The sequence below is a fragment of the Stenella coeruleoalba genome, assembly GCF_951394435.1.
Source record: "Stenella coeruleoalba genome assembly, chromosome: 8".
Taxonomy (NCBI): Eukaryota; Metazoa; Chordata; class Mammalia; order Artiodactyla; family Delphinidae; genus Stenella; species Stenella coeruleoalba.
This window is the reverse complement of record NC_137154.1, coordinates 1,793,820-1,821,070: the sequence shown is the minus strand read 5'-3', so window position 1 is coordinate 1,821,070 and position 27,251 is coordinate 1,793,820. Positions and strand designations below refer to the sequence as shown.

Genomic DNA, 27,251 nt, shown 5'->3' with positions numbered 1-27,251 from the left:
AGGAGAAGTTAACAAAGGGTGAGTGGGTGACTGGAGAGAGGCGTGGATGCATGGAGGGATGGATGGATGGATGGATGGGTGGAGGGATGGATGGATGGATGGAGGGATGGATGGGTGGAGGGATGGATGGACAATGGATGGATGGATGGATGGGTGGATGGATGTGTGGGTGGATGGAGGGAGGGAGGGAGGGATGGATGGATGGATGGATGGATGGATGGATGGATGGGTGGATGGGTGGGTGGATGGATGGATGGATGGATGGACGGATGGATGGATGGATGGGTGGATGGGTGGGTGGATGGATAGGGGTGGGTAAGTGAATGACGATGGGCAGATGAACCGCCTTTCCTTCAATTATTTGCACAGATGTCACCTTCCCAATGAGGTATCCCTTGACCATTTAAAAATAAAGTCCCCCAACCGTCCATCCATCGTCCATCCAGGTCCTTGCTGCTTTATGTTTCTCTACAACCATTTTAGTCATTTCTTTTTTAAAATTTGCTTCTTACTTGCTTCTTTGTTCATTGTCTGCATGTCACCTGACCCCCAGCACAGTCCTGGCGCCTACATGTTGCTCAGCAAATCTGTGTTGAATGACTGGACGAGCTGGCAGGTGACACAACGGTCGAGGGCAAGGCAGGTGGATGGTGCGCTTGGGAGGATGGGGTGGGGGTCCACAGAGGCCTGTGGTTTGAGCCTTAACTGACCCCCAGGGAGGGAGAATCAGTCTCTCGGGCTCCTCGGGGGGCAAGAAGAAGGGGACAGAGGGGCAGCTGAGGCCTGGTGGAGCTGTGGTCCCCCTGGCCCAATGCCCATGTGCTCCAGCTGCACCTGCAGGGCAAGAGCCTGTGCGTCCACAGACATGCACACACACACACACACACACACACACGCGGGGTATCCTCACACTTACACACGCTGTGTACACGCACACGCACACACTGGTCCTTGCGTGGGACTCTTGCTGGGAGCTCTAAGGCCGGCTCTGTTCCAAGCGCTCTCCCTCCCACACAGGCCCTGCAAGGCAGTGGGATCACCGTCCCCGCTTCACATCAGGACCTGGACCCGCAGCTGTCCAGGGACTCAGCGGGGGCCGCCCCTCACGCAGGCTGGGCCAGCAGCCTGCCCAGTGCTCCACAGTGGCACCTGCTCTCGGGGCTGAAGTGGACGGCTGCTCCTCGGTGACGGGTGGGACAGGAGGCTCTCCCGTATTTGTAGGTCTGCGTTTACCACCAGGCGCCGAGGGGAAGAGGGGAGTAGGCTGGGGGTGTCTCCTTCCTGGACTCCAAAAAACTCTGGGACAGGATGGTGGGAGGGAGAGGGCGTGAGCCTGGGCCCGTGACCATGCCCGAGTCTCGGCTCAGCCCAGGCTGGGCCTCTCCGGCCTCTCTCCCTGCATCTGTGACGGCAGCAGGGGGAGGATACTGGCCACGGCTGGGGGGTGAGGGCCCATGAGGCGCAGCTTCAGAGCTGAGGGCGTCCCCGTGGGAAGGAGGGCCTGCAGGTCCCCCGAGTCCCGTGAGGGGGGTGCTACAGAAACCTGGGCATGTGTGTGGTCAGCAAGGTGGGGGGCAAGTCTGGGCTACTCGGCGTGGACGACCCTTAGACGGGGTGAAGCACCGGGCTCTCAGCCTTCACCACGGACGCTCGGGGCACCCCAGAGGCGGCGGGCGGTGGCCCGTCCCGCGGAGCTCGCCCTGCGCTCTCCCACCAGGAGGGGCCAGAGGTGGCGTTCCCCGCCCCCAGCACCAGGGCAGGGCGCTTCCTGTCCGAGGGCCTGAGTCTCGACCTCACGCAGACCCGAGGGAGGCACCGGGTCGGAGGAGGCCCCCAGGCCAGCAGGGAGACCCAGGGCCAGCCAGGCCCCTCTCTGAGTCGTGGCTCCTGTCCTGGGAGACAAAGACCAGAGCCGGCTCGGGAGGCCGAGTCTTCCTGCAAATTAAGCCCCACGAGGCACCCAGCCTGCACGGGGAGGGGCCGGGGGCGGGGCCTCTGTCGGGGGCGGGGTGTATGCATATGTCCCTCCCTCCCAGGCCTCAGCCGGGGACAGAAGACGGTGGGCCCGGGGACAGAGGCCTGGGGGCTGGCGTGCGCTCTGCCAGGTGTGGCCTCTCCCCCAGAGCAAGTGTCGTCGTGTGAACTCAGTTCTGTCCCGAGTGGCTCCGGCCCTGGACCCAGTTGTAGGACAGGGGGTGGAGGCGGCTGGAAACGGAGCAGAAGGCAGAACTTGGGACATCCCCCCAACAACGGCAGCGGGTGCGGGGGGCCCCGGGCACCTCCTCCCTTCAGTGGCGCCCCGCCCGAACACAGCCCACGCTGGCCGCAGCCCCTCAGTCACAAGGCTTCCCTGCATAGACGCACGTCCACACCCCGCATCCACTTGCTCACTGTGTGTCCACCCCGCATCCACTTGCTCACTGTTCTGGGCCTGGGAGGCTCAGTGGCCGGGAACCCCAGGCAGGAAGCAGACAGACAGCACACCAGTGAATGAAAGGTCCCTTCAGAGGGTCAGGCTCCCTGGAAAGTGATGCCGGGTAATGTGGAGAGAGAGACCCAGGGAGGCCCGTGAGCTGATGTGGCTGGGGGAGGGGGGGGACGAGGGGGACGGGGATGGGCAGAAGGGGAGGCTCTGAGGCTGGACGAGAGGGCAAGGGGGAGGCCAGACGGCTGGAGAGGTGGGCAATGGGCGGGGCAGGGCTGCGGGCTCGTGGTGGGGTGTTATTGTGGAGTAATAGGGAGCCACAGAGGGTTGTAGGCAGGGAAGGAGCACAGCCTGGTACTGGGCTGGGGGTGGCCGGAGAGGAGCGTCCAGGAGGCCGGGGTAGACGGCAGGCCTGGAACAGAGGATGGGAGGCGGCCAAGGACCGTGTGCCTCCCGCCCCCAGGCTCGGAGGCTCTGGGGAGATCCCCTCACTCTGCATATACCCCTGACGCTGGCAGGACCCACGGCGGGGCCAGGCCCCAGGCCAGCAGGGGGTGTGGACCCAGGCTGGTCTTTCAGTGGGGCTGGGGCTGGCCCTCGCCCAGGAACCCCAAGATTTACATCTCCCCCTCAGAATCTCATCCACAGGGTCTCAGGCCCCGAGGGTTTGTGGGGTCCCTGCCCTGGAGCCCCACTTATCTGGAATCCAGTCTTTCCTGAGGGATCGTCAGGCGGCCCCTCTCCTCCCTGGGTGGGCTCCAGGCCCATCGATGGGACGTGCCCAGCCCAGGACGGAGCCCTCATGTCCAGGGCAAAGCGGCCTCCACCGGCGGGGCCACCTCCACCAGCCTGCGGTCCTGGGGCGCCCCCTGGTGGCCAACGGGCCAGACCTGAGAGGCCACGGGGGGCCCCAGAGCACAGGGCCTGGACAGGGTCTCCCCCCCATTCCAGACCTCAGGGGATGAGGGGTCCCCGGGGGGGGGTCCTGGGGTCTCTGGGGAAGGGGCACACAGAAGTGTCGTCTGTTCTCATGTGTTACCCGCAAGCTCCCTGAAGCCGGGCTACTCAGATCCCCATTTTCTCAGAGAAGCTGAGGCCCAGGGTTAAGGAGCCCGAGGGATTGGCAGGGTGTGAGCCGGGACTGTGGGGCTCCAGGGCCACCCCCGTGCTGCCCTTGCTCGAAGGGACAGTGTCTGTGCGGAGCCTGCCGTGCTGACCACCTGACAGCTGGCCCAGCTGTGCCACCCTCCGGTACAGCGCACACGGGGCACCCGCGCCTCTCGGCTTTGTGGGCCCAGTCTCTGCCCACGCGTCCTCCACGGGACGGCTGGCCACACCCCCTGGAGGCGGCCATTCCCACCTGCTGCAGAGATCAACTGGGGGCCTTTGGGAGGCGGAGACACGGGTGTGGCACAGCCGGCCCCTCCCCTCCCCAGGCCCCGGAGGGAGGGAGGGGCGGCAGCCAGCCCCACACCGGGCCACCTCTTGGCACCGGGAGACTGGTCACGCCCAAGGGGGTCGTGGGACCCGGCAGGCCTGGGGAAGGCTGGCCCTCGCGCCCCGTGGCTTTGGCCGCAGCAGGCCTGTGGGCCGGGTGGGGCGGAGATCGGGGGCGCCCGGCGCTGGTCACGGCATTGGCTGCCCAGGTGCCGGGCGTGGTGGCAGGGGGGAGGAAGGGCGGGCGCCAGGCTGTGGGCACCCCCACCCGCTCCTTGACCAGCAGCCGCGTGTCCGGGCCCGGGGAGAAAGCAAGCAGGTAGGCGCCCTGGCCGCCAGCCCCCAGCAGGGAGCGGGAGTGGGGGCACCCTCCTCCCTGGCCACAGGCTGCCTCTCGTCTCCATCTCCTTCTCTGGAGCCTGGGGAGAGCCCGGCCTTCCAGACGGTCCCTCTGCAGGCGAGGGGGGCTCGGGGTGGGTCTGGGCAGGGGGGTGGCCCCGCGGCCCTGGGGGCCAGACTCAGGGAGCCAGGGCTCAGAGCCGGTGCCTGTCCCGCTGGGGGGCTCACAAGCGCGTGGGCAGCTGTGCCCCCTCTCTGCCCCCTCCCCGAGCCGTGACCTCTGCTCCTGGCCCGGGAGACCTGTGTCCTCACTGGGGGCCGGGGGCTGCCGTGCTGACCACTGCCCTGCTGAGTGTGGGACCCCTGTGTGCCCTCTCCTCCCATCTCAGGGAGGAGCAGAGGGGCCGAGCAGGTGAGGGGCTTGCCCAGTGACACAGCTGGGAAGGGCCGGGTGGACTGGGACCCCCGGGGCCTGGCCACCCGGCTCTGCCTGCGCTGGGGCCGTTTCCCTGGTGGCCTCTGACCAGGGGCGGCCGTCTGCCCCCCCCCCACCCCGAGCGAGAGCCCCCAGTGCCCTTGCTGCTGGGACTGAAGATCCTGCCTCTGTTCTCCCTGTCGGCCGTGGGGGGGGAGGGGATTCCAGGGGGGGGTGACGCAGGCCCCCCAGCTGCCCAGACCCACACTCCCCCCCACCCCTTCTGGGACCAGGGCCGTCAAAGACCCGGACGGCTGTTCATACAAATGCGCCCTTTGCATGTCCTTCCCTCTTGGTGGCCCCATTTGCCTGGCGTCTGGCCCAGTGCCACCCCCAGCTCTCAGCACAGGACCCCAATGCCCCCTTGGCCCCCCGTGGCTGGGAAGCCAGGGGTCTGGCCCAGGCCTTCAGGGTGTGGGGTGAGGGGTGCAGGTCGTGGCCCCGGGGACGGTGAAGACCCCTGCCTTGTCAGTGAGGAAAGGGCGACGTGGGCTAGGGGTCGGGGAGCCCCACAGCACCCTCCCCCCCGCCGCCCCCTCCAGGTCCCCCTCCCTGGCGGAGCAAACCCGAGGCTCTCGACCTGTGAGCACAGCGGTGCTGCCCAGTCCCTGCACACAGCCCGGGCCGGGGGTGCGTCCAGCGGCGGGAGGGGTGCCAGGCCCCGGGCCCCTGCTCAGCGCCCCCCTCCCCGCATGATGCAAACACATCCCATGTCGCTGCCCATGCTTTGGGGTTGAAGAGTGTCCCCCCAAATTCATATCCACCCAGAACCTCAGAACGTGACCTTATTTGTAAAGAGGGTCTTTGCCGAAGCAGTTAGTTACGATGAGGTCATAGCGGAGTAGGGAGGCCCTCATGCAATGACCGGTGTCTTTATAAGGAGAGGGAGGCTTGGACAGGGACTTGGAGACGAGGCAGAGGCTGGAGGGCTGCGGCCACAAGCCCAGGGACGCCTGGAGCCCCCAGAGCTGCCAGAGGCAGGAAGGACCCTCCCCTCGAGCCTCCGGAGGGAGCTCGGCCCTGCGACACCTTGTTTTGGGATTTCTGGCCTCCAGAACCACGAGAGAATCAACGCCTGTTGTTTTAAGATGCCCGGTTGGTGGTCGCTCGTTACAGCCGCCCTGGGACACCCCTGCGGTTATAACCCAGAGGGCGGCAGTGCCGACGGGGTGAGCCAGGCCAGGTCTAGCCTCCCCCCGGCTGTGTGGTCGCGTGCAGGTCTCCCCACTCCCCTCCATGTCTTGGCAGGGCTGGGCCTCAGAGGCTCTTGGTACCAACAGCATCAGGCCCAGCCCTGGGGGGCGGGGCGGATGCAAACCCTCCCGCTTCCCACCCCAGATCAGGGAGCGCAGAGGGGTGGGATTTGAATATGGCCTTTCCAAGCTGGTGATCATGGGTTTTTAATACTGGAGGCTAGTGTCTGGGGACAGGGCCTGGGTGTGGGCACGGGGGAAGCGACAAGATACGGGCTGTATGGGCGGCCTGGGCAGCTGTGACGAAGTCCCACAGATGGGCTGCCGAGAGCAAAGGGAACTGATTCGCTGCTCTGGAGGCCAGAATCCCAAATCAAGGTGCTGCCCCGCCGAGCCCCCTCCGGCGGCTCCAGCGGAGGGTCCTGCCCGCCTCTTCCAGCCTCTGGGTGTCCAGGCGTCCCTGGGCTGTGGCCGCATCCCCCCACTCTCTGCCTCCATCTTCACTGGGCTTCTTCCCTCTTCTTATAAGGACACTCAGGCCACTGGATGAGGGCCCATCCTAACGACCTCCTCTTAAACTGATGACATCCGCAAAGAGCTCATTTCTACAAAAGGCGCATTCACAGGCACCAGGAACTAGGGCTTGGACACATGATTTTGGGGGACACAGTGGGAGGACCATGTCATGCCTGCAGGTGCCCCTCCACCGGCCCCTCCTGTGTACCCAGGTGGTCCCTCTCCAAGAAACAAAGGGCTGGCCCGGCCTTGTAGGAAAGCATTTTACCGAGAGATTCATTCTCCTCTCCCAAAGGACCCCATCCGTCCAGGGGGTGGGGCTGACCCTGGAGAAGCTGGGAAAATACCCCAGCCGAACGGGGCGCGGCCGACACCCGTGATGGACGGGGCGACCAAGGAGACGGAGATTCACAGGGTGGGCCTCTCAGGTCTCCTGGGACCTGGGGTCCCACCGGCTCTGAGAAGACCTTTGCCCCTCCTGTGCTCTGGCCCCAGGCTCTGGAAGGGCGGGGCAGGGCGGGCGTGCTCTCCCCGCTGAGCCCGCAGAGGAGCCACTGGAGACAGGCAGTGGGGGCCATGCGGAGCCATGGGCAGGTGGTGGGGGGCCGGGCTGGGCCCTGGCTGGCAGCCGTCGGCAGTGGGTCCGGGAGGCGCTGGGGGTGCTTGCTGTCAGGCAGGTTGATGGGACCCAGGTCCTTGTCACTCGGGCCTCTCCTGGGACCCTGGCGTGGCTCCCGGGTCTCTGCTAATGTGCCAACCCCGCCAGGCACGTGGGCAGCGCTGAGCCAGGGGTGAGGGCTTGGTGGGAAGGTCCCTGGGTGGTGGGAGGGGCGGGGGACGGCTAGAGCCTTCCCTCCTCGGGCCTCCTGGGCCCACCTGGCTCCCGCCCAGCCCCCCGGGTCCCCCTGCACCTGAGCTGTGTACACAGGCCTCGCCTGCTTGCCTTCCACCTGCTTTCTGCCTGGGCACCAGGCACACCCAGAGTCCCATCCGTGTCCCGGGCTGACAGGGGTGTGGGGCGGGTGGGCTGCGAGACTTCCACTGAGCCTCTTGGGGTTTCCAGGAACCCCCCTGCCAAAGCCTCTGCAGAAGTGGTGACGGGCGTGGCCGGCAGCTGCTCCCAGGGAGGGGCAAGTGGGAGCATACTGGGGGGTGGGCGTTGGGCCAGGAGGCGGGGCTGGGGAAGGGGGAGATGGAGCCCACACGGTGGGGCTTCAGGAGGGCCGGCCGGTGGGAAGGGCACTGGGGCAGACACCCTCTTGGTGGCCCCCCATTTCCGCCAGAGCGGCGTCTGGGGAGAGGGGCTCCCCTGGCGAAGGCGGCCCCGGCCTCTGGCAGGAAGGGGGGCAGCGTTTGCCTCTCGTGCCCTCAGGAGTGGGCTCTGTCCCTGCAGACAGGGCCCATGCAGGGTGCCGGGGGCTCCCGTCCTGGCAGCCACGGAGGTGCTGGCGACCAACAGGGGCCGGGCCTGTGCCAGGGTGAGATCGAATTCGGAGGGTCTGGGAAGAAGCGAGGCCAGGTGAGAGGCTGCCCGCACCCCACATCCTCCCCGCAACACTGAGCCCCGGAGCCCGCTCTCCCACAGCGGAGGTGGCGGGTGCCCGGGGGCTGTTCAGAGCCCCAGGCAGAGACAGCTGCGGAGCTGGCAGCGCCCTCCGGCTCCTGCCTCCTATGCCCAGGCACAGCGTGTCCAGAACCCTCCTCTCTCCGGCCTCAGCCTCTCCCGAGGGGATGGGGACGCCCAGGTCACACAGCAGGTCAAGACGGGGCCTGCGGGAGCCCCCTGGCCTCTGGCTGCGACCCTGCCCCCCCCACCCTGTGGAGCCCAGCCCTCCCCTGTGCCCAGGGCCCCCTTACCCAGCAGCCCCATACTCAGTACCCCCGTGCCCAGCACCCCCATACTCAGTACCCCCATGCCCAACACACTCATGTCACTGGTGGGCGAGGAGCGGCCCTTTGCCCTGAAGCCATGGCTGAGGGACGTCCTGCGAAAGGGGCTGGTGAAGGCGGCTCAGAGCACACGTGAGGCCCTGGGCCAGGGCCTCAGGCCCGCAGCCCGCTAACCCCACGGTCACCCTTCCCCAACAGTGCCACGGTGGCAGTGGGAGCAGCCCCGGGGACGCAGCAGAGGAGCCTCTTCCCCAGGAGGGTCCGGCCACCCCGTGGGGCCCACAGGCCTCAGCGAGACACCCGGGGGCAGCGCCAGCTTCCACACCCCGCTGCCCGTGGGTGGGCCCCCTTCGCCCCCTCTGCTTCCCTCGGGGGAGGAATCTGGCCAGTCGCTGGGGTCAGAATCAAACTTCTGGGCTTTATTTTCAGGCCTGCTGGGCCTTCAGAAAACCCAGTCAAGGACGTGGGGTCTCTGGTCTCCTTCACCCCAGAAATGATTGATTGTAGAAAAGACAAAAAGCCCTATCTGTGCACCCACTGGGCTGAGGGCTTTGTAATCTGGAAAGACCTTCCTGGGTTCTGGCCCAGCACAGGCCACGGGACAGAGTCGTGGCCTGTTCTGTCCAGATGGCGTCTGGGGGGGCCAGCTCCCAGCAGATGCCCCAAAGGCAGGAGGGGGCCCTGGGGCCGCTGGCGCAGTGACTCCAGGGTCTGCAGGGGCCTGGATCCTGACCAGTGCACTCCGTGTGGGCCTCGCCCGGTACGTCGGACAGGCTGTGTGTGACCACTCACTGGCCAGCACGTCCACCAGGGCCCACGTGGTGGCCATCGGCATTGCCTCATTGGGCCGCGTGCTGCACCGTCAGCTTCTGGACGATGCCCAGGTGAGTGTCGGGCTCGGGGCACTGTGGCCTTGGGACACGGTGGGCCTGGGAGGCCCCCGAATATCGGCCACCCCCCAGGGCAGGAGGGCATGCCTTATGGAGGCCGCCAAGGCAGCCTCGCAGCTGACCACAGCCCTCCACCTGTGACTGGGTCTCCCCACAGTGGACAGGCCAGCAGTGGACAGACCAGCCCCTGACCTCGGGGGCTCACGGGCCTGGGCGTGGTGGGGGGAGCGAGGCTGCTCTGAAGGACTGAGGCAGTGAAATGACTCAGAGCCAGGGAGGGGGAGGGCAGAAGGGGGGAAGGCAGGAAGGGGGAGGGGGATGAAGGGGAGGGGCCAGAGGGGGAGCCGGGAGCCGCGTGCCCAGCATGTGGCCAGCAGGTGGCAGCATCGCCCAGGGAACGGCATGGGGAGGGGTCTGAGGCAGGTCCAATGAGGCCCAGGCGGCCCTGTGAGAGAAGCTCCCCCCAGCGCCGGGCTCTGTCTAGAGGGTCCCCTCCCTGTGCCTGCCTCTGGGCCCCCCGAAACAGCAGCCAGCCCTCCCTCCATCTGGAGGGCGGGGGCCCCGGACAGAAGCCTTGCCCAGGCCTCATTGACGTGCATGGGGGACCCAGGAGGACAGCCCTGTCCACTACCCCGTGGACGATGGTGGCAACCAGGGCCCCCTCTGCCCCCGGAAAACAGCCACTCCCACTTCATCCTGGTGGACCCGGGCACCCCTGGGAAGGTCAGCGAGCCCGCAGAGCTGTGGCTGAGGTTGGAGAAGCACGTCTCGGAGCAAAGGACCGGCTACGGGGGTGAGGCCTGCCTGGGTGCCCAGGGAGGCTGCCAGGGAACACGGGATGGGGGTGGTCACAGCGTGTGGACGGGGCTGGAAGGACCACCAGGACGGGCAGGGAAGGGCATTCCCGGCTGAAGGCACAAAGCATGCCAGGGTGGTGAGACTCAGGCCACTGGGAAGACCTTGGGCGGGGGGTGGGGGTGGGGGATTGCCAGCCACAGCGGCAGGGGACACAGCTGTGGGGAGTGGCTGTAGGTCGATTTCCAGTGGGGGTCCCCTGGCTAGAGGCTCTGGTTGTGGGTGGGCTCCGAGCTTTGGAAAGAAAAAGAGATTTCCCAGTTTCAAGAAGCCTATTTCCCTCCACTGGCCCGACGTAAGGTGCCACCAGGGGCAGTGTTGTCCGAGGCCTGGGCACCGCTGCGGCCAGTGGCGGGTTCGAAAGCTGTTGCTAACGCTAGTGCAGGACTATTCATAAACAAGATACGTATAATTGCCTCCAATGTGTGTAAGCAACGTGAAGCGTCTGTCAGCTGAGCACCCTTTAATGAAAACACAACCGAAGCCGTGTTTAAACCATCACCACGGGGGTGCAGCGCTGAGCCCCGTGCTCCCGACGCCTGGCGGCCCACGCGACCCAAGCATCCCCCACATTCATTCAGGAGGCGCCTTAGGAGTTAGAGGGGCCCCTGCTGGGGGTGGGGCGGGGGGGACGATCCCGCCTGCCTGGAGTCCTCCCAGCAGCTTGCCGGGCTCCTCCCACACAGCCTACCCAGCGGGTCCAGGCTTCTCTGAGGTTTCACCTTCAGAAGCCTCATTTCTGGTTTGTTTGGGGAAAAATCTGACCAGCGCCCCTCCTTTACCTCTTCGACGTGCTCCGTGGGCCTCGGATGACCTGGTGGTCGATAGAGCTTTCTGCCCTGATGCGGGGAGATGCCAGGCCCTCGGATGTGGCTGGTGCAGCCAGGGACTGAATATTCAACTTGAGATTTAAACAGCCACGAAGCGGCCACGTCGCATAGTGAGGTGCGGGGCTGGCATCCTGTCCCCGGGTGATGGGGCAGCCTGGAGCCCACACTTCTCTAGAAAAAGCCTCTTGGCTGGAGTTTGCCCAGAAGACGTGGCAAGTTGATGGTCTGAGGCCGTGGTGGTCACCCCACGGGGAGGGTCCCAGGCCCTCCGCTCGCCCGGGCACCTGGGTGGCCCTCGTGCTGCGTCTGCTCCAGCAGCATCGAGATCCCCGTCCTCTCTCTGCTGGTCAACGGTGACCCCAGCACCCTGGAGGTAGGCAGCGGCGGCAGGTGGGGGCCTCCTGCGGGGCCCCCGCCAGGGCAGGGATGGACCTGGAGCTGACTCGGCCTGCTGGCCCTCCCTGCCCACCTCACAGGACTTCCAGGGCCGTGGAGCACGCTGGCCCATGGCTGATCCTGGCGGGCTCGGGGGGCATCGCCGACGTGCTTGCTGCCCTGACAAACCAGCCCCACCTCCTGGTGCCCCAGGTGGCCGAGAAGCAGTTTAGAGAAGTTTCCCAGTGAGAACTTCTCCTGGGAGGACGTCGTGCACTGGACAGAACTGGTATACACCGGCCAGGACCGCAGTCAGGAGGGCCAAGCGCTGGTCCCTACCCCAGACCCCGCCCCCTGCAGTGCCCACGCCCGGCCCCTCTGGCTGCAAAGCTACCCCACCTTCCCGTGCTCACCCCTGCTTCAGGCCCTCACGCCTGGGGGCGGAGCCTCGGTCTGTGGGTGGGGCTGCCCTGGGCCCAGCGGGCAGAGGGCTGGCATTCTCACGGGGGGGACATGGGGTCATATACCACGTGCCCGGCCTGAGGCGCCAACTCGGGGCCTTTGTCCATCCTCGAGGCACTGGTGAAAGGTGAGGCCTGGCCGCGCCCGCTGGGAGGCCTGCGGAGGGCACCGGGCAGAGGCAGATGGCTGACCAGCTCCCAGCCCTGCCCCGTCTTGGGTCTCGGCCTCCAGGGGCAAGGCCACCGCCTGGGGGCTGTCAGTGGCCGGGAGGGACCCCTGGCACGGCTGCACTCTGCTGTGTGTGTGAGCGTGTGGGCGAGCGTGCTAGTGTGTGGGCGTGTGTACCGGTCACTGCTCGCTTCGGCGGGGGCAGCACGCGTAACAAAACTGGAGGAATACAGAGCCTACCGAGGCCTCCGTGCAAGGCCTCCGTGCAAGGCCTCCGTGCAAGGCCTCCGTGCAAATCCGTAGAAAGTCCTGCCTTTGGCAAGTTTTATGTTACTATATTTTATCACAATTTAAAAAACTAAAGTGTTAAATTAATTCAGGGAGCTGTAGCGTTTTCATAAGGTTGTGCACCGTTACTACTGATTCTAGAACGTTTCCACCACCCAGAAGAGCCCTGCTAGTCACCCCGATTTCCCCCAGCCCCCCGCAACCCCGCATCTGCCGTGTCTAAGGATTTGCCCACTTGTGGCATTTCCTGCGAATGGGATCACACACTGTGTGGCCACTGGCGTCTTTCCTTCGCCGAGCACGACGTTTTGGGGGCTGTCCACGTTGTAGCCTGTGTCGGCCTTCACTCCTTTTTCGGGTGGAGTAATATTCCACATTTTGTTTCTCTGTCCCTCTGTTGATGGACACTCGGGTTGTCTCCACTTTCTGGCTGTCACCTGACGTGCTTCTTCTTGGACATAAACGCCTGTGGAGGGGCTGACCGCTGGTGGGGGACACAGGCCCAGGCAGGGAGGGGCTGTGCGGGGCAGGGTGCTGGGACACCCTTGAGGGAGGGGAGTCTCCTCCAGACAGGCCACCGGCCCCCTGCTCTTCCATTCACCCTTGGGGTCCCCTTGGGGTCCTGGCGCTCCCAGCATTGGCTCCTGGGGGTCTTGGGATGTCTTGTGAATCTAGAGGGTGTGGAGCGAACCAGAGCGCCATTCCCGTGGCTGTGCGTCTAGGAGAGTCACCTTGAGGGACCCTGTGCCCAGCGGCTCTGCCGGCGCCTAGGTTCGCCCTCCCCCCCTCCCCTCCTCCGCCCGCAGCCCACAAGAGCCGTAGCCAGGAGGCGCAGGACTGCCCGGATGAGCTGAAGCTGCCCGTGGCCTGGGACCGCGTGGACATCGCCAGGAGCGAGATCTCAACAGGGACGTGCAGTGGAAGGTGCTGCCCGACTGTGGCCAGATCCGGGCGGGGACGCGTGGAGGGCTGGGGCAGGTGGTGTCCGGGTCCATCCTGGCCCAGCTGTGGCTGCGCGGGCCGGGGGCGACCGGGGCACCTCCCGCTGCTGCCTCACTCGTCTGCACCCCAAGGCAGGATGGGCTGAACTGCAGCGGGTGTGGGCCACCCGGCGCAGCGGGACAGGCGGGGGCCTTGCCGAAGGTCCCCACGCCCAACCCACCGGCTCCCTCTCACTCTCCGCCCAGTCCCGCGACCTGGAGGAGGTGATGATGGACGCGCCGGTGAGCAGCAAGCCTGAGTTCACGCGCCTCTTCGTGGACAGTGGCGCCAACGTGGCGGACTTCTGACGTACGGGCGGCTGCAGCAGCTCTACCGCTCGGTGCCCCCCAAGAGCCTGCTCTTCCACCTGCTGCAGCGCACGCACGAGGAAGGCCGGCTGACGTGGGCTGGGCTGGGCGCCCAGCAGGCCCGGGAGCCGCCCGCCTTCTCCCTGCACGAGGTGTCGCGGGTGTTCAGGGACTTCATGCACGACGCCTGCCGTGGGCTCTACCAGGCAGTGAGCTGTGAGCGGGCGGCAGGAGGGGGGCGCCGGCGGGGCCGCGGCTGCGGGCTGACACCCCCGTCCTCCAGGAGCAGGGCCCGGTCCGGCAGCCCACGGGCCAGAAGGGGCTGCTGGACCTGAACCAGAGGAGCGAGAAACCCTGGAGGGAACTGTTCCTGTGGGCGGCGCTGCAGAACCGCCACGAGATGGCTACCTACTTCCGGGCCATGGTGAGGACTCCGGGGAGGGGCCGGGTCCCTGGGGAGGTGGGGGAGGCAGCCGCATCCTCAGACCTGGCCTCCCAGGGCCAGGAGGGCGTGGCAGCCGCTCTGGCCGCCTGCAAGATCCTCAAAGAGATGTCCCACCTGGAGCCGGGGGGCCGAGGGGGGCCGCACCCTGCGTGAGGCCAAGCACGAGCAGCTGGCCCTGGGTAGGCAGCCGAGCAGTGGGGGCTGCAGGGACCCTGTGCGCCTCGGGGCCACTGGGCTCCCCCCAAAATCCTAATGGGGGCAGACGGGTACACAGCTGACGAGGACGCAGCTCCAAGGCTCGGGCCAGCTGGGCCTGTGGCCGGGCGGGCGGCGACACTCGGGGAGAGGGAGGCCCCCAGGATCCCGACAGCCTCTGTGTGGCCGGCCTCTCCCGGGCCTCACCAGCCCCCTGGGAGACAGGCACAGGGCAGAGGGCCGGCCGGAGGAGGAGGGCAGGCGGGCCAGGCCTGGGCATCGTGGCAGCGGCCGCGCCCTCGGCAGACCTCTTCTCCTAGTGCTACCGTAACAGCTGGTGCGCCGGAACCGCTCATGCAGCAGGGCCACGTGTCTGCACCTGTGGCCACCGAGGCCGACACCGAGGCCTTCTTTGCCCACGACGGGGTGCAGGTGAGCCCCGGGGAGGGCTGTGGGGCGAGGGGCTGGGCAGACAGGAGGTGCCCCAGCCGACCCCTCTCACGTGCCTCCCCCAGCCTGTGTCCTGGCCATGGGGGTGGGGGGCTCCCTCAGCTGGCCACTCCCCCCACGTCCAGCCCTTTCTCCACCTCCAGTCTCGGAAGAAACCCCGCTTCCTCAGCTCAGCCCTCCTGGACCCCCGAGCCGGGCCTGCCCCGTCGAAGGGTTTTCCTTCCCCAGCAGGGCAGAGGCTCCAGGAACTCCAGGAGCCAGGGCTGGGAGGGGCGATGCTCCCGCTGAACCTGGAAGGGCAGGCCTGCTGCGGGCACAGCAGGGCAGAGGTGTGGAGGCGGGGGCGGGGGGGGGGGGGCAACCGTGCCTTTATTTCAGGCCTTCCTGACCGAGACCTGGTGGGGGGACGTGGCCGCGGGCACGCCCATCCTGAGGCTGCTGGGTGCCTTCCTCTGCCCGGGCCCCGTGTATACCAACCTCATCACCTTCAGGTCTGTCAGGACAAAGCGGCTGGAGGGCCTTGGGCTTCACTGGGGCTGGTGGCGGCACGTCCCCGGCGCCGGCCCACGCCGCATCCAGCATCCGTGTGGGCCCCCCATGCACGCCCCCTACCCGTGTCCCTTCGCAGTGTGTCCAGCACTTCCTCTGCTGGCTGGTGCCTGAGACCAAGTGGAGGGCCTCTGGGTGCCCTTCCCACGTCCCTGAGGGCCCCCTGTGCTCCCAGTGAGGAGGCCCCTCTAAGGACGGGCCCAGAGGACCTGCAGGGGCTGGGCAGTCTGGACACGGAGAAGAGGCTGCTCTGTGGCCCGGGCAGTCGGTGAGGGCCCTGCGGAGGGTGGGCAGTGGCAGGGAGGCTGGGTGCCGGTGGGCGGCGGCAAGCTCGGGGCTCTGGCCACCCGTCTCATCACTGGCCGTGGCCTCCTTCGTGGTGCCGGGCGGAGCAGCTGGCCAAGGCGCCAGGAACTCAGCGCGGCCGAGGCCCCGAGCCGCCTCCTCGTTCACGCGCTGGCGGAAGTTCTGGGGGGCACCCGTGACCGTGGTCCTGGGGAACGTGGTCACGTACTTTGCATTCCTCTTCCTGTTCACCCACGTCCTGCTGGTGGACTCCAGGTCCCCTCCCCAGGGGCTGTCGGGGGCTGAGGTCACCCCCTACTTCTGGGTCTTCACGCTGGTGCTGGAGGAGATCCGGCAGGTCAGCAGTGGGCCCAGCCCACCGAGCCCCGATCCCTGACGGTCACAGCCTGGCCATGGCGGGGCTGTCCCCAGCTAGGTGGGGGCCCAGGTAGCCGTCACCGGGCCGTCTGCCCTCTGCCAGGGCTTCTTCACAGATGAGGACACGCACCTGGGGAAGAAGGGCTCTCTACGTGGAGAACAACTGGAACAAGTGTGGCATGGTGGCCATGTTCCCGTTCGTCGTCGGTGTCACCTGCAGGTCTGTGGGCCCCAGAGGCCTGGCAGGGGCAGCCCTGGTGGGCTGGTGGGCCGGGCTGCTTCAGGATGGGTCTGCTCAGGCCCCGGAAACCCTGTGTTTGTACGTCCCATGCTGTGTGTCCTGGGGGAAGCCCCTGCCCTCTATGGGCACCAGCAGCCGTCCAGCCTGCCTTCCCCCCGCCTGCCAGGATGCTGCCCTCAGTGTTTGAGGCCGGCCGCACGATCCTTGCCATCGACTTCATGGTGTTCACGCCCCGGCTCATCCACGTCTTTGCCCTCCACAAGCAGCTGGGCCCCAAGATCATCATCGTGGAGCGGATGGTGAGCCCCCGCCCCCGGGAGGGCGGATGCTTCTCTCCCCACTCGCCTACCCGCTGTGGAGATGAAGGACGTCTTCTTCCTCCTCTTCCTCCTGAGCATGTGGCTTGTGGCCTACGGCGTGACCAGCCAGGCGCTGCTGCACCCCCATGACGGGCGCCTGGAGTGCATCTTCCGCCGTGTGCTCTACCGGCCGTACCTACAGATCTTCGGGCAGATCCCACTGGACGAGATCGACGGTCAGCACGCAGCCTGGGGGTGGGCGTGGGGGGTCCTCTGTGCCCACTCTACGTGGGACCCCCACCCCAAGGTGCAGCTGAACCGAGTCCAGTTATGAACGTTCCTTTTGTAAGACCCTGGACAGGTGGCCCTTGAGAGGGGTGTTTGAGGGTCACAGGAGACCCCGGCCTGGAGTGGCTGAGAGCGGGGGGTCCCCGAGGCTGGCCCCCCAGGCCCTGCCCACCCACACAGGGCCACGTCCAGCAGGGGACAGCTCTGGGCTGATGTGTGTCAGCTGCGGAGGCCCCAAAGTCGGGCCTCGGGCTGGAGATGGAGACGGGGCTGCAGGGAGAGAGAGCAGGCTGGGTGGGGTGGCGGGAGGCTTGCCGGGAGGGGGGATGGGTAGGCACTACAGGTGACCTGGGGTCTGGGCCCTCCAGCTGCCCCGTCCCCCCGGCATGTCCCCAGTGGGCATCAGGTCTCCTGTCAGCTCCCATCCACCCGGCCCCGCACCCAGCCTCAGGCCCACCTGCTGGAAAGGCCCTTAGCTAGGAAGCCGCTCCTGATGGCATCTGTGCTTCTGGGGACCCACCCAGTGTGTGTGCCTGATCTCCGGCCGGGTGTGTGTGGTCTGTCTGAGGGGTGTCTCCAGGGCGGCCCCTGTACGGGGGGTTGGGGGCGCTGGGGCTGGTGGAGGCTCTGAGAACTTCCCACAAGTCAGCACCGTGTGGGGGGCAGAGTGGCTCAGCCATGGGGGCTCAGGGAGACCTGGGCTGGCGGCGGGGATGCCTGTACAGGCTCTGGGATGGCTGGGACTCGGGGAGGGGGAGGGGGAGGGGGGGACCAGCCCCTCAAGCAAGGTGGGCCAGCAGCCAGGGCCCAGTGTGGGGGCCCAGGGCACCTGCCCTGCCGGGCACTCCTGGCGCGAGGAGGGGGGCGGAGGGATCATTCGCTCAGGCTGGTGTCAGACTGAGGCCACCTGGGGTCCACCGGGCGATCACGGGCACACTGTCCCTGAGGCCTGACCGCGGCCACTGCAGCTGATGACGCGAGGTCAGCGCCCCACGACCTGGTAAATATTTGTCGATGGGATGAGGACGTGACCGAAGCAAACAGGCCTCCGGGATGGGGCGGCGGGGGGGCTGGGCCGTCATGGGACTTGCCTCCTAATTAGGGTGCTCTGCAGGCTCATTTCCTCCACTGTTTTCTTAGGCCCCCAGCCCCCGGCACTGGGGCCGGTGTTTGCTCATCCGTGGGCACCGGTTTCCAGGCCATTAGTTTAACGAGGCCCTGCCCGCCCTCCAGCCCTCCCCGCCCGCACCATATGGCCCCTGCTGGCGGATGCTACCATGACCCCCAACTGCCCCAGTCCCACGGGGCCCCTCGGAAGGAGGGGAGTGAGGTGGGCGCCCCCAGGACCAGGCAGGGGTGGGGGGGTCACTCCTGCCCCCACGGCCACACACTGGTTCAAGGGAACTCTGTCATGGTTCGGGGTCCCCAGGAGCCTGGGGCCACCTGGGCAGGACGGAGGAAGGGTAGACTCCTGGGGGTCCAGCCTGAAGTGCTGCTGTGGCTGCCAGGCCGAGTTCCACGGTGGAAAGTCCGTGACCAGGGCCGGGCCTGGGCCGGCACGGAGGGTCCCGCAGGTCCCTGTCTCCCTCCCTATCTCTCTTCACCCGCCCCCCCCACCCCTGGCCCCTCCCTGTGAGCCCACGGTGGTACAGCCAAGAGTAATTCCCTCACTTATGGCCGAGAGGGAAGGCAGCCCGCGGGGCTCCCCGGTGGCCGCCCTGCCCTCCCTGCCCCACATGCACCCGCGGGAGCTGGGGGCTGAGCGTCCAGGGCAGAGCTCCGTCTCTGGGCTCTAGGAGGTCAGAGACAAGGACAACTCATTTCCCAGCCTAGCCTGGTGGTGCCTTTGAGAGTTATGGGGGAGACGCAGGGGTCTCATGACCACGGAGCCGCTTCCATCAGACAGGTTTACAGCTTCACAGACACGCTTTCCAGGCCTGGCCCTGGCCCACCTCTCGGGGTGCCAGAGGGAGGGAGGGAGGAGGGTCACCCATCAGCGCCGGGCAGATCTGCGGGCGGGGAGGGAACTCACGTGGGGACGCACCAACCCCCATCACAGTAACTCACTCAGGAGGGACTCACCCCCGTGAGGGAGACACGCGGACACGGAAACAGGCCCTGCCAGCCTGACACGCAAGCAGGGAGGCAGGGACACAGGCACACACAGAGCCAGAGGCCCCCAGTGCCCCCCGGACTCAGTCACAGCATGAAGACTGGGAGGGGCAGTCACAGAAACACAGGCCTGCGTGCAGGCGTGTGTCCGCGTCCACGCACGCGCGCGCACGGCCTGTGGAGGGCGCCACCTGGAGCCACACGCCCTCTTGATGGGCAGGCGCACTCTCCCCGCTTCCTCCGCACCTTCCTCCCATCTCCTGGGATGGGGTGGGGGTCCAGGCTGGCCCTGCAGGGGTAGAGGCAGGCAGGGGAGGGGCTGCCCCACCCAGAGGGCACTTTTCAGGCTGGCTTGTCTCCATGCCCACAGTGATCCGTGTCAAGGGTGTTCTGCCTCCATAGGCTTTGGAAATGGTGCAGATCTGCCCCCCAGCTCAGAGTCCTGTGATAGGCAGTAGGGCCATAAAGGCCCTGAGAAGTCCTGCAGGAGAGACTCCACCTCCCCTTGCCGAGGCCAGCTCTCCCCACACTGGCTCTGAGCAGAGCCTTTGGCGGTGGTGGTGGTGCTTGGGGGTGACCCATGAAGCAACCAGCAGAAACCGGGGTCCTCCACACGGCCTCGCCGCTGCCTCCAAAGCCTGCGGTCTGGCTGTGAGCTCGGTCCAGCAGCAGTGCGGAAGTGGGGCTAGCACCGCTAGGCCAGGCACCCAGGACTGGAGGGTCCCACGACAGGAACTCAGCGCCGAAGCCCAGGTGACCCCCAGGAAACCACAAGAGTTGGCCGCCTAACCAGGGCCCTCTGTCCCAGGGTGGCCTCGACTGCGGGACAGAGCTCTCGATACCCAAGGGCATTTGCAGCTCAGCCCCGCACCGGCTGCACTGAGCCCACTCCCCTTTCAGAAGCCTGCGTGAACTGCTCCATGCACCCCCCGCTGCTGGAGGACTCGCCCTCCTGCCCCAACCTCGACGCCAGCTGGCTGGTCACCTTCCTGCTGGTCACCAACGTGCTGCTAATGAACTCCCTCATCGCCATGCTCAGGTGCCCGCCCTGCCTCCTTGCTCCGTCCACGTCGGGGGGCCCTTAGTTCCAGCATCTCTGGCCCAGACCTGCCTGGCCCTCCGGACTTCAAGCTGCATTCACCTCTGCCCTCAAGAGGGGCCTGGAAATGGGGTGTCACCCAAAACTGTGGCTCCCCTTCGGGTTGGGCCTGGAGGTCAGGGCACCTAGGAGGTGGTGCAGGGCAGGGCAGGTGCGTGCGTGTGGGTGGAGTGGCGATGCTTTCCCAGGCCGCCGCCCCCCAGGGAGTAGGGCCCGGGTCTGCGAAGGCTGCAGCAGATGGGGCAGTGGAAGACCCCAGAGGAGTGGAGAGAAGTCACAGGAGGAGGGGACGGCGAGGCGGGGGGAGCCCTTGGGACTCCAGGAACAGCGCAGGGAGCCGGGCCATGTGCCCACCGCCGCCCACACGCGTCCGCAGCTACACGTTCCAGGTGGTGCAGGGCAACGCGGACACTTTCTGGAAGTTCCAGCGCTACCACCTCATCGTGGAGAACCACGAACGCCCCGCCCCGGCCCCGCCCTTCATCCTCCTCAGCCACCTGAACCTGGTGCTCAAGAGGTTCTTCCGGAAGGAGGCCCAGCAGAAGGGGGCGCGCCTGGGTGAGGCTTGGGCTGGACTCAGCTGCCCGGACCGAGGTGGGGGGCGGGGGGGGGCCCTGGGCCTGGGGAGGGGCAGCGCGCCCTGGCCCCGTCTGCAGTGACACTGCAGGCTGCCGCACCACAGGGAGGGCTCCTCCTGCCTGGCTCTGCCCCTGAGGCTGCCTGGCCTTCCCAGAGAGGGACCTGCTGGAGCCCCTGGACCAGAAGATGGTCACCTGGGAGGCGGTGCAGAAGGAGAACTTCCTGAGCGAGCTGGAGAGGCGGAGGAAGGACAGCGGGGAGGAGCTGCCGCAGTAGACGGCCCACAGGTGCATTGACCCGGCCCCGCCCCGCCCCACCCACCTGGGTGGGCGTGGCAGGTGGCCTGGGGTGCTGAGCCCACAGGGCGGCTTACAGGGGCAAGGGCCCAGCCTGGAGCGCTGGCCACCTCCCCTGCAGGGTGCCGGTAAGTAGAGGCGCCGGTGGAGCTGGCGAGGGGTCAGATCTCACGCCATGGGACTGGGGGCTGTGAGGTCTTTACCAGAATCACTGCTGGGCGTCAGGCTGCCTTACAGCTGGCGTGGGCTCTCACGTCACAGGGCCTGAGCTGGGGAAACGGGCCGAGAGGGGCAGGGATGTGGCCCGGTCCAGCACACGGCCTCCCTCCCTCCCGACCCTGGCCAGAGCTCTGCTGGGGCCTTGCCTGCCCTGCATTTGGGGGATGGGGCCAACACTCATGGTGTTCTCTGCTCTCCCTCAGACCCACGTGCCTGGTCCTGCCTGCGGGTGAGGGGTGGGGACAGCCCCGCCCACCACTGCTGGACAGAACCCCGCCCCCGCCCCGTGCCTGCAGGGAGGGTGCAGCAGAGCTCTGCACCCAGGCCCGAAGGGCCAGAGCACCCTGAACTCAGGCGCCCACAGAGGCTCAGTGCCCCCCAAACCCACCCGAAGGGCCTGGGCCACAGGATGAGGGAGGACGGGAAGGTTTCCCAATCTGGGAGCCCGCCCCGCCCCGCCCCGCGCTCAGGGCCTGCTGCCTGCCTGCTCCTATCCCAGGGTGGACTTCGTAGCCAAGTACCTCGGGGGCCTGAGAGAGCAGAAGCGGGTCGAGCGTCTGGAGTCTCAGGCAGGCAGGCACACCAGGGCGCCCTTCTCTCCCGGTGCAGGGGCCTGGCCGCGGGGCTCAGCAGTCAGGGCAGGGGCAGGGCAGGGAGGGCCTGGGGCTTCATACTCGTACCCACCCTTCCCTGAGCGGGAGACCCTGCAACTCTCCCCAGGGGGGTCCTGCACTTAAGACCCCTCACCGTCTACTCCCCACATCACGGTGCCGGAGGGCCTGCTCCCCCACCCCCCGCCTCCTCCGAGAGGCAGCCACCAGAGGAGGGTCACAGAGCAGTGCGGGCACCGGTGGGCAGGGGAGGCGGGCATGGCGTGGCCCGGGAGCTCCCAGCACGCCTCCCTTCTGCAGGTCGACTACTGCACGGCGCTCCTCTCCTCCATGGCCGACACGCTGGCCCGCAGGAACAGCTACTGGAGTAGGTGTGGCTGTCCCCACACGTCCTGGGTGGGCTTGGGGCAGGGTGGGCGGGAGCAACCCACCGCCAGCCCGCTGACCTGGGCCTCCGCTTCCCACCTGTCCTGGGAGGGGCCCGGCCTACGTCTCTGATGGCCTTCGGCTGACCACAGTCTTCAGGGTGGGTAGGGGCCCTCTGGTGAAGCCCACCGACCCAGCGAGGGTGTGAGGGCGTGGCCACCCAGACTCCCGAGCCTCTGCCTGGCCCCACTGGGCTGCTACCCACCCCCCCCCCGCCGGCCAGGGCCACCTCTCCCTTCCCCGGCTGCCCCACTGGGCGCCCAGCAGCTGAGGAGGGGCCTCCCTTCCCCCACCAGACTCCCGAACTTCAGTGGTGGGAACCCACAGGCCTCTGCTGACCACAGAGGGGGCCTGGGCAGCAGGGAACACCCAGAGGCCGGCCGGCTGCCCTCGAACACCTGAGCCACTTGGACCATCTGCACGCAGGGCCCACCTCTCCCAGAGCCCCACGCCCCATGGACGCGCCGGCCTGCCCCCACCTCCAGTGGAGCCCCCCAGCAGGATGTGGCTCAGGGCTTTGCCCTGCCCGGCACCTTCCCTGGACGTCCTGGGCCCGGGGTGCAGCGGTGTGTCGTGGGTCCCCCCTGACAGGCAGAGCCCTCAGGACCCCGAGCAGAACCAACCAGCCAGGCCCAGGAGAGCAGACACTTGTTGAGTGCCCTGTGCGGGGCACCTCCCGTTAGGTGGGCAGCTAGCTGCCTTGGAGTCCATGCCCAACCTGTGTCGCCCACCAAGAGGCTGGTCTTTTTCTGAAACGCTTGCACTTGGAATTTCTGTCCTTTAAGACCCAAGACTGTGTGTATCGGCTGCCACCGCACGTCCCCGACAGCTCGCACAGTGAGTGGCGGGCTGTCCAGCCTGGGCAGCGGCTGCGGGTCACCTCCCCAGGAAGACCCGCCCCCAAAGCTGCTTTATCTTAAATGGAGCCTGGGAAGTACACCCACACCTTGGGCTGCAGCCCCACATGAGAGTGGACCCTGGGGGGCGTCTGGGAGGTGTCAGGCGGTCAGTAAAGCACCGCGGGGGGAGAGGGACTTCCTGCCCTGCAGGGATGGGGTCTGGGCCCCTGAGCTTGCCCCAGCTGCGTGGCCAGCCAGGCCGGTCTCTCCTTCCCTTAGGGACCTGGAGCCCGGGGTAGGGGCAGCAGGGGCAGGGCCAGGCCCGGGGCTCAGCAGCATGATGGGCTGGCCAACCCCAAGTGTGGTCCCAGGAGAGCCACGCCCACTCCCGGCTACCTCCCCAGCACCCTCTGGGGACCCTCCTCATCGCCCTGCACAGCAGCTCCGCAGTCCTGGCGACACTGTCCCAGGACACCGGTCGTCGTCACACAGCCTGGGTAGGACAGAGTCAAGGGTGAGCTTGGCCAGGGCTGGAGACGGCGCCCGCTCAGCTGGCCGCTTCCTGGGGTCTACAGGCGTATGCTGGAGGCAGGGGCTGCACACCGACAGCCGTGAGCCCGCCTCTGGGCGGGTCTGGGGTGTCCACCTCTTGCTCTGGGCTGAGGAGGCGGTCACCTCAGCTAGGCTGGGAAGACGCGCCACTGAGGAACACAGGCTTGATTTAGAAAGCTTCAGAGCCCCCTGACGCTAAGCTGGGAGGCTCCAATGTGGGAACAGCGTGATGGGGTGTCTGGAGGGAAGACAGGGCCCTGGCCACAGTCCCGGGCGGATGGGGGCTGACAAAGAGACACGGAGACTGAGGAACACCCAGAGCCTTTACTGTGCCCCTGGGCACGGGGTGAGTCAGGGTTTCCGCCAACCCCTGGCCCACACCCTCAGCAAGGTCTCTGCCCTGGCCGCTGGTGCCATCGACAGGCAGCCCGCTGGCTCCCTTCCCTGGGGGTGGGGCCCCGGGCCTGCTCCGCCCCTGAAGCCACCCCGGGGGGACAGTGGGGGCCGTCCCTCCAGCTCGGCCAGGGCAGGCAGGCGGCCAGGCGGTCTCCCCGCTCAAACGTCCGCGCCTGGGGCCTCGGGGCTGCTGTCCTTGCTCCGGAAGTGGTCCCTGCTCCGCTTCCTGCTGCTGTGGAAGCCCACCGCCTCCCTTGGCAGGGCGCTGGCCCCAGACCCCGCGAGGGCCTCCCCCTCGGGTGCACCCACCTCCTGCAGGCGCCCCCGGGGTCTGCTCCACTCCTCGGCCTCCGGGCTCCCGGGCCTGGCCAGGTGGGCCAGCTCCACGGGGCCCTCGCCCCCCGCCGCCCCCGGGATCCCGTGGGGGCTCCCACCCGGCTCCCCTGCCTTCCTCGGGACCCTCCTCTTCTCAAGCCGGGCCTCGCCGGTTCGCACCGGTTTGGAGAAGATGAGCCGGCCCTCCCCACAGCTAGAGGGGTCCTGGTTGAAGGAGGGCACGTAGCCGCTGGGGGCGGCCAGGCTCTGGGGGCCCAGGAAGGCCAGGGCGGCGGCCCGGTTGCTCTGTTTGCTGGCCTCAGCCACACCCTCCAGGCTGTACTTGGTCCAGCGCTCAGGGTGGGCCACGTAGTCAGGAACGGGGGGCACCCTCAGGGGAGCGGGATTCTGAGTGGCCCTGCTCGGGCCCCCGGCTGGAGGCCGGCTGGAGAGTGTCAGCGGCTGCCGGAAGCCCCCACTGTCGCCAGGGCCAGCTGGGGCCGCAGAGGGCGGAGCCCGCCTGGCTGCCCGCTCCAGGCCGCCGAAGATGTCGTGGCTGCGCTGGGAGAAGGTGGGGCTCGTGCCTCTCAGGTGGAAGGGCTGCACCGCCGCTGTGGCGAAGCTCCTGGGGGGCGAGGGGGGCTCATCGGGGCCCGAATCCCCCGGGGCCTCCCCGGGCAGCCCCCCGGGAGACAGAGCTTCCACTTCAGCATCGTCGAGCAGGCTGAGGTCGGAGTCCGAGTCGCTGAGGCAGACGGGGTCGGGAGACAGAGCGGCACCCCCGGAGCCAACGGAGTGCTGGCCGTCCCCTGCCTCAGCCATGCGTCCCCCAGCCACGCCGCACCTGCACCAAAGCAGCCCAGGGAGTCGGTCACTGGAGACAACACAAGCTCAGAACAAGTCCCTCCTGCAGACCCACCACCCCGGCGAAGGGTCAGCAGCAAGAGCTGTGTCCAAGGAGGAGCGGCCAGGTCCCCCGCCCCGAAAGCCCTCCTCTTACCTCCCTGGCTGCTGGGTGCCTGTGCTGGACGGCTGGTGGGCCGAGCGCTGGAGAAGGTTCTTGGTCGCAACGGCCCCCGCCAGGCACGGCTCTGCTCAGTGGCTCAGTGGCTGGCTGAGGGCAGGGAGGGAGAGGCAGCCCTCAGACCAGACGGCAGACATGCAGGAGTGGAGCCGCCACCCCGGGAGTGGGCCTGGGTTTACAGAGCCCCTGACACAGCCAGGCCCAGGAGCTGGTCCTTCTGACGTGTCACCTCATTCAATCCTCTCCAGCCAGTCTGACTAAAGCCACTAGGAGGCCTGCTGCAGGGGGGGCGGGGGCTTGAACCCAGGGCCGAGAGCGACCTCTGCTCTGCACGCCTTCTCTCAGCCAGGCACGCTGCGTGGCAGGCAGCGGGTACTCCACAAAGGCCGGGGCGCCTGCCTGCTCCGTGGGGAGGAGGTGTGCTCCTGACCGCCGTGAGATGCCCTGGAGCTCCAGACGAGTCTGCAGACACATCCTTGGCATCTGCGGGTCAAGCGCTCAGGAAGCCGGAGCGGCCTTGCTCCGCAGAGGCCAGCCCCACAGCTCCTGGGGCATTTGTCCTATGCGCCTCCGCACACCCCTCACTTTCCCAGCTGAGCAGAGAAGTGCTGCCAGCACCTGGTTAGTGTTCCAGTGTCACCAGGCACCCTGAAGCTTGTTTCCAGGCTCAGAGGACAGCCCAGTCTCACCCTCCGCACAGACATCCGTCCACCAACTCCCTCTTCCCACCAAGCCTCCCTGGCCCAGGGTGACCCCTTGCTCGTGCACCCACCGAGGACCAGGCCAGGCAGACCTGCAGTGTCTCTGAGTGCCCGGCACCAGGTCAAACACAGGCAAGATCTCCATTCCTCTGGGCCTCGCGTGACTCTCAAAATGAAGGCACAACTCCAGGAAAGGGGACACGAAGTAAACGCCAATGGTGTCTGTTTTAGAGCTGGCAGGACCGGAGCGGGGAAGGAGTTGCCCGTCATACAATACGTTGCAGGCAAAGCTGGAGTTCAAACCGGACTCCGGCTTCCTAAATTTGCAACCCCGTCCCCTGGAATCGCGGGAACGCCCGTGGTGAGTGGGACACGCCGCGGGGAAACGGGGATCTCGCCCCAAGACAGGGAATGCGGGGCCTGCATCTCTGAGTTCTCTGAGAACTTCCCAAGCTCAGCGCAGGGCAGAACTGAGTACAGGCTGAGGGCCTGGGGGGCTCGGAAGCGGGGTTTTCTCAGGGCCGGAATCCGGGCAGGCCAGGTCCCAGAGAACACTGGCTTCTTTGCCGGTTGTCTCGCTCCCCTGGGAGGCGGACCCTTGACTTTCTCCACTCCACGCGCCCAGGGCCTCGGCCCGGGCCCAACAGGTTCTCCGTGTCGGGGGCTTAAGTTCTGGGGCCAACTCGGGTGGATGGGCCAAGGGTCCGGGCCTCACGAGGGCCTCCCTGCTCGGCGCAGCAGACTGCGGACAGCAGACTCCCGAAGCCCGACAGCCCACCAGCGCCGTCCTCCCCACCACAAACCTACCGGCTCACCGCGGCCTGGCTGCCTCCATCTTGCACCGCGCTCGGCCCTCTGGGAAACTGAGTCCTCTGCCGGCCGAGGGCCGCGGCTTCCGCGCCTGAAGAACTACATTTCCCACAAGTCACTGGGCCGCTATTCCCGAGGCCTATCGGGAGTGTGGCCTCTGCGCATTCGCTGTCTTCCCTCCCGGAAACGGCGCTCTCTCGCGAAGAGACCGGAATTGACTAAGGCCAGGAGGGAGGCTGGGAGGCCGAACTACGACTCCCAGGATGCCCGAGGGCTAACGGCCAGCGCCGCGTTCCCGCAGCCGCTTGCCGGAAACCGCGAGGACCGGAAGTGCATCGACGCGTGCGGCGCTGTTCCCGGGCACTTCCGGTCCTGGCCTAGAGCGGCCGGCCACGCCCTCGTGGGTCCCGGGAGCCGGGTAGCGGGGCGTGCCGACCTCCCAACTGCCGGGGCCCGCCGTGAGGCAGCCCTCCTGGGAGAGGCGGCTTTACCTATTCCTGCCGATGGTCGGTGGCCTGGCTGGTTATTTCTGCCCAGAAGCGCAGGGCAGATCCCAGTCTCCCCTGGACGGGCCGCACGTACCTCGGCCCGGAGCCCAGGCGGCCGGCGCCCTTTCCCTGCTGGCGCCTCGCCTGCTGGACGGCCAGAGCGCGCTCCCTCGCCCAGGGCTGCAGCCCTGGAATCCAGGGTTCAGGCCATGCTGCGGCCTA

At 67.3% G+C, this 27,251-nt stretch overlaps 2 protein-coding genes across 4 annotated transcripts; one reads left to right on the top strand and one right to left on the bottom strand.

Annotated features, from left to right (window-relative positions):
* Positions 1–7,471: 7,471 nt before the first annotated feature.
* Positions 7,472–22,654, top strand: TRPM5 (transient receptor potential cation channel subfamily M member 5). Its single transcript, XM_079928333.1, is given in 31 exon segments — positions 7,472–7,936; positions 8,232–8,407; positions 8,993–9,159; positions 9,776–9,833; positions 9,836–10,022; positions 11,166–11,223; positions 11,325–11,455; positions 11,457–11,584; positions 12,950–13,042; positions 13,045–13,067; positions 13,331–13,427; positions 13,430–13,641; positions 13,716–13,856; positions 13,932–13,997; positions 13,999–14,091; positions 14,407–14,454; positions 14,457–14,504; positions 14,901–15,013; positions 15,247–15,335; positions 15,467–15,714; positions 15,838–15,875; positions 15,877–15,954; positions 16,142–16,274; positions 16,336–16,510; positions 19,575–19,713; positions 20,150–20,331; positions 20,507–20,625; positions 20,629–20,639; positions 21,367–21,436; positions 21,779–21,845; positions 22,128–22,654. Coding segments are annotated over 31 exon segments (3,726 nt in total). The 5' UTR covers positions 7,472–7,577; the 3' UTR covers positions 22,307–22,654.
* Positions 22,655–23,463: 809 nt separating this feature from the next.
* TSSC4 (tumor suppressing subtransferable candidate 4) lies at positions 23,464–26,584 on the bottom strand. Of its 3 annotated transcripts, XM_079928142.1 has the most exons (4): positions 26,539–26,584; positions 25,803–25,964; positions 25,007–25,120; positions 23,464–24,850 (listed from the first exon to the last, which is right to left on the bottom strand). In XM_079928142.1, the coding sequence occupies exon 4, from the start codon at positions 24,826–24,828 to the stop codon at positions 23,851–23,853; it is 978 nt and encodes a 325-aa protein (XP_079784268.1). In that variant the 5' UTR covers positions 24,829–24,850; positions 25,007–25,120; positions 25,803–25,964; positions 26,539–26,584; the 3' UTR covers positions 23,464–23,850. The 3 variants fall into 3 exon arrangements, with proteins under 3 accessions (XP_079784268.1, XP_079784269.1, XP_079784270.1); XM_079928143.1 differs by lacking the exon at positions 25,803–25,964 and having other exon boundaries at positions 26,539–26,583; XM_079928144.1 differs by lacking the exon at positions 26,539–26,584 and having other exon boundaries at positions 25,824–26,531.
* Between the last annotated feature and the right edge of the window lie 667 nt (positions 26,585–27,251).

What these genes read in the sequence shown, in the direction of transcription:
- TSSC4 (XM_079928142.1), bottom strand. Translation starts at nt 24,828, where the DNA reads ATGGCTGAGGCAGGGGACGGCCAGCACTCCGTTGGCTCCGGGGGTGCC.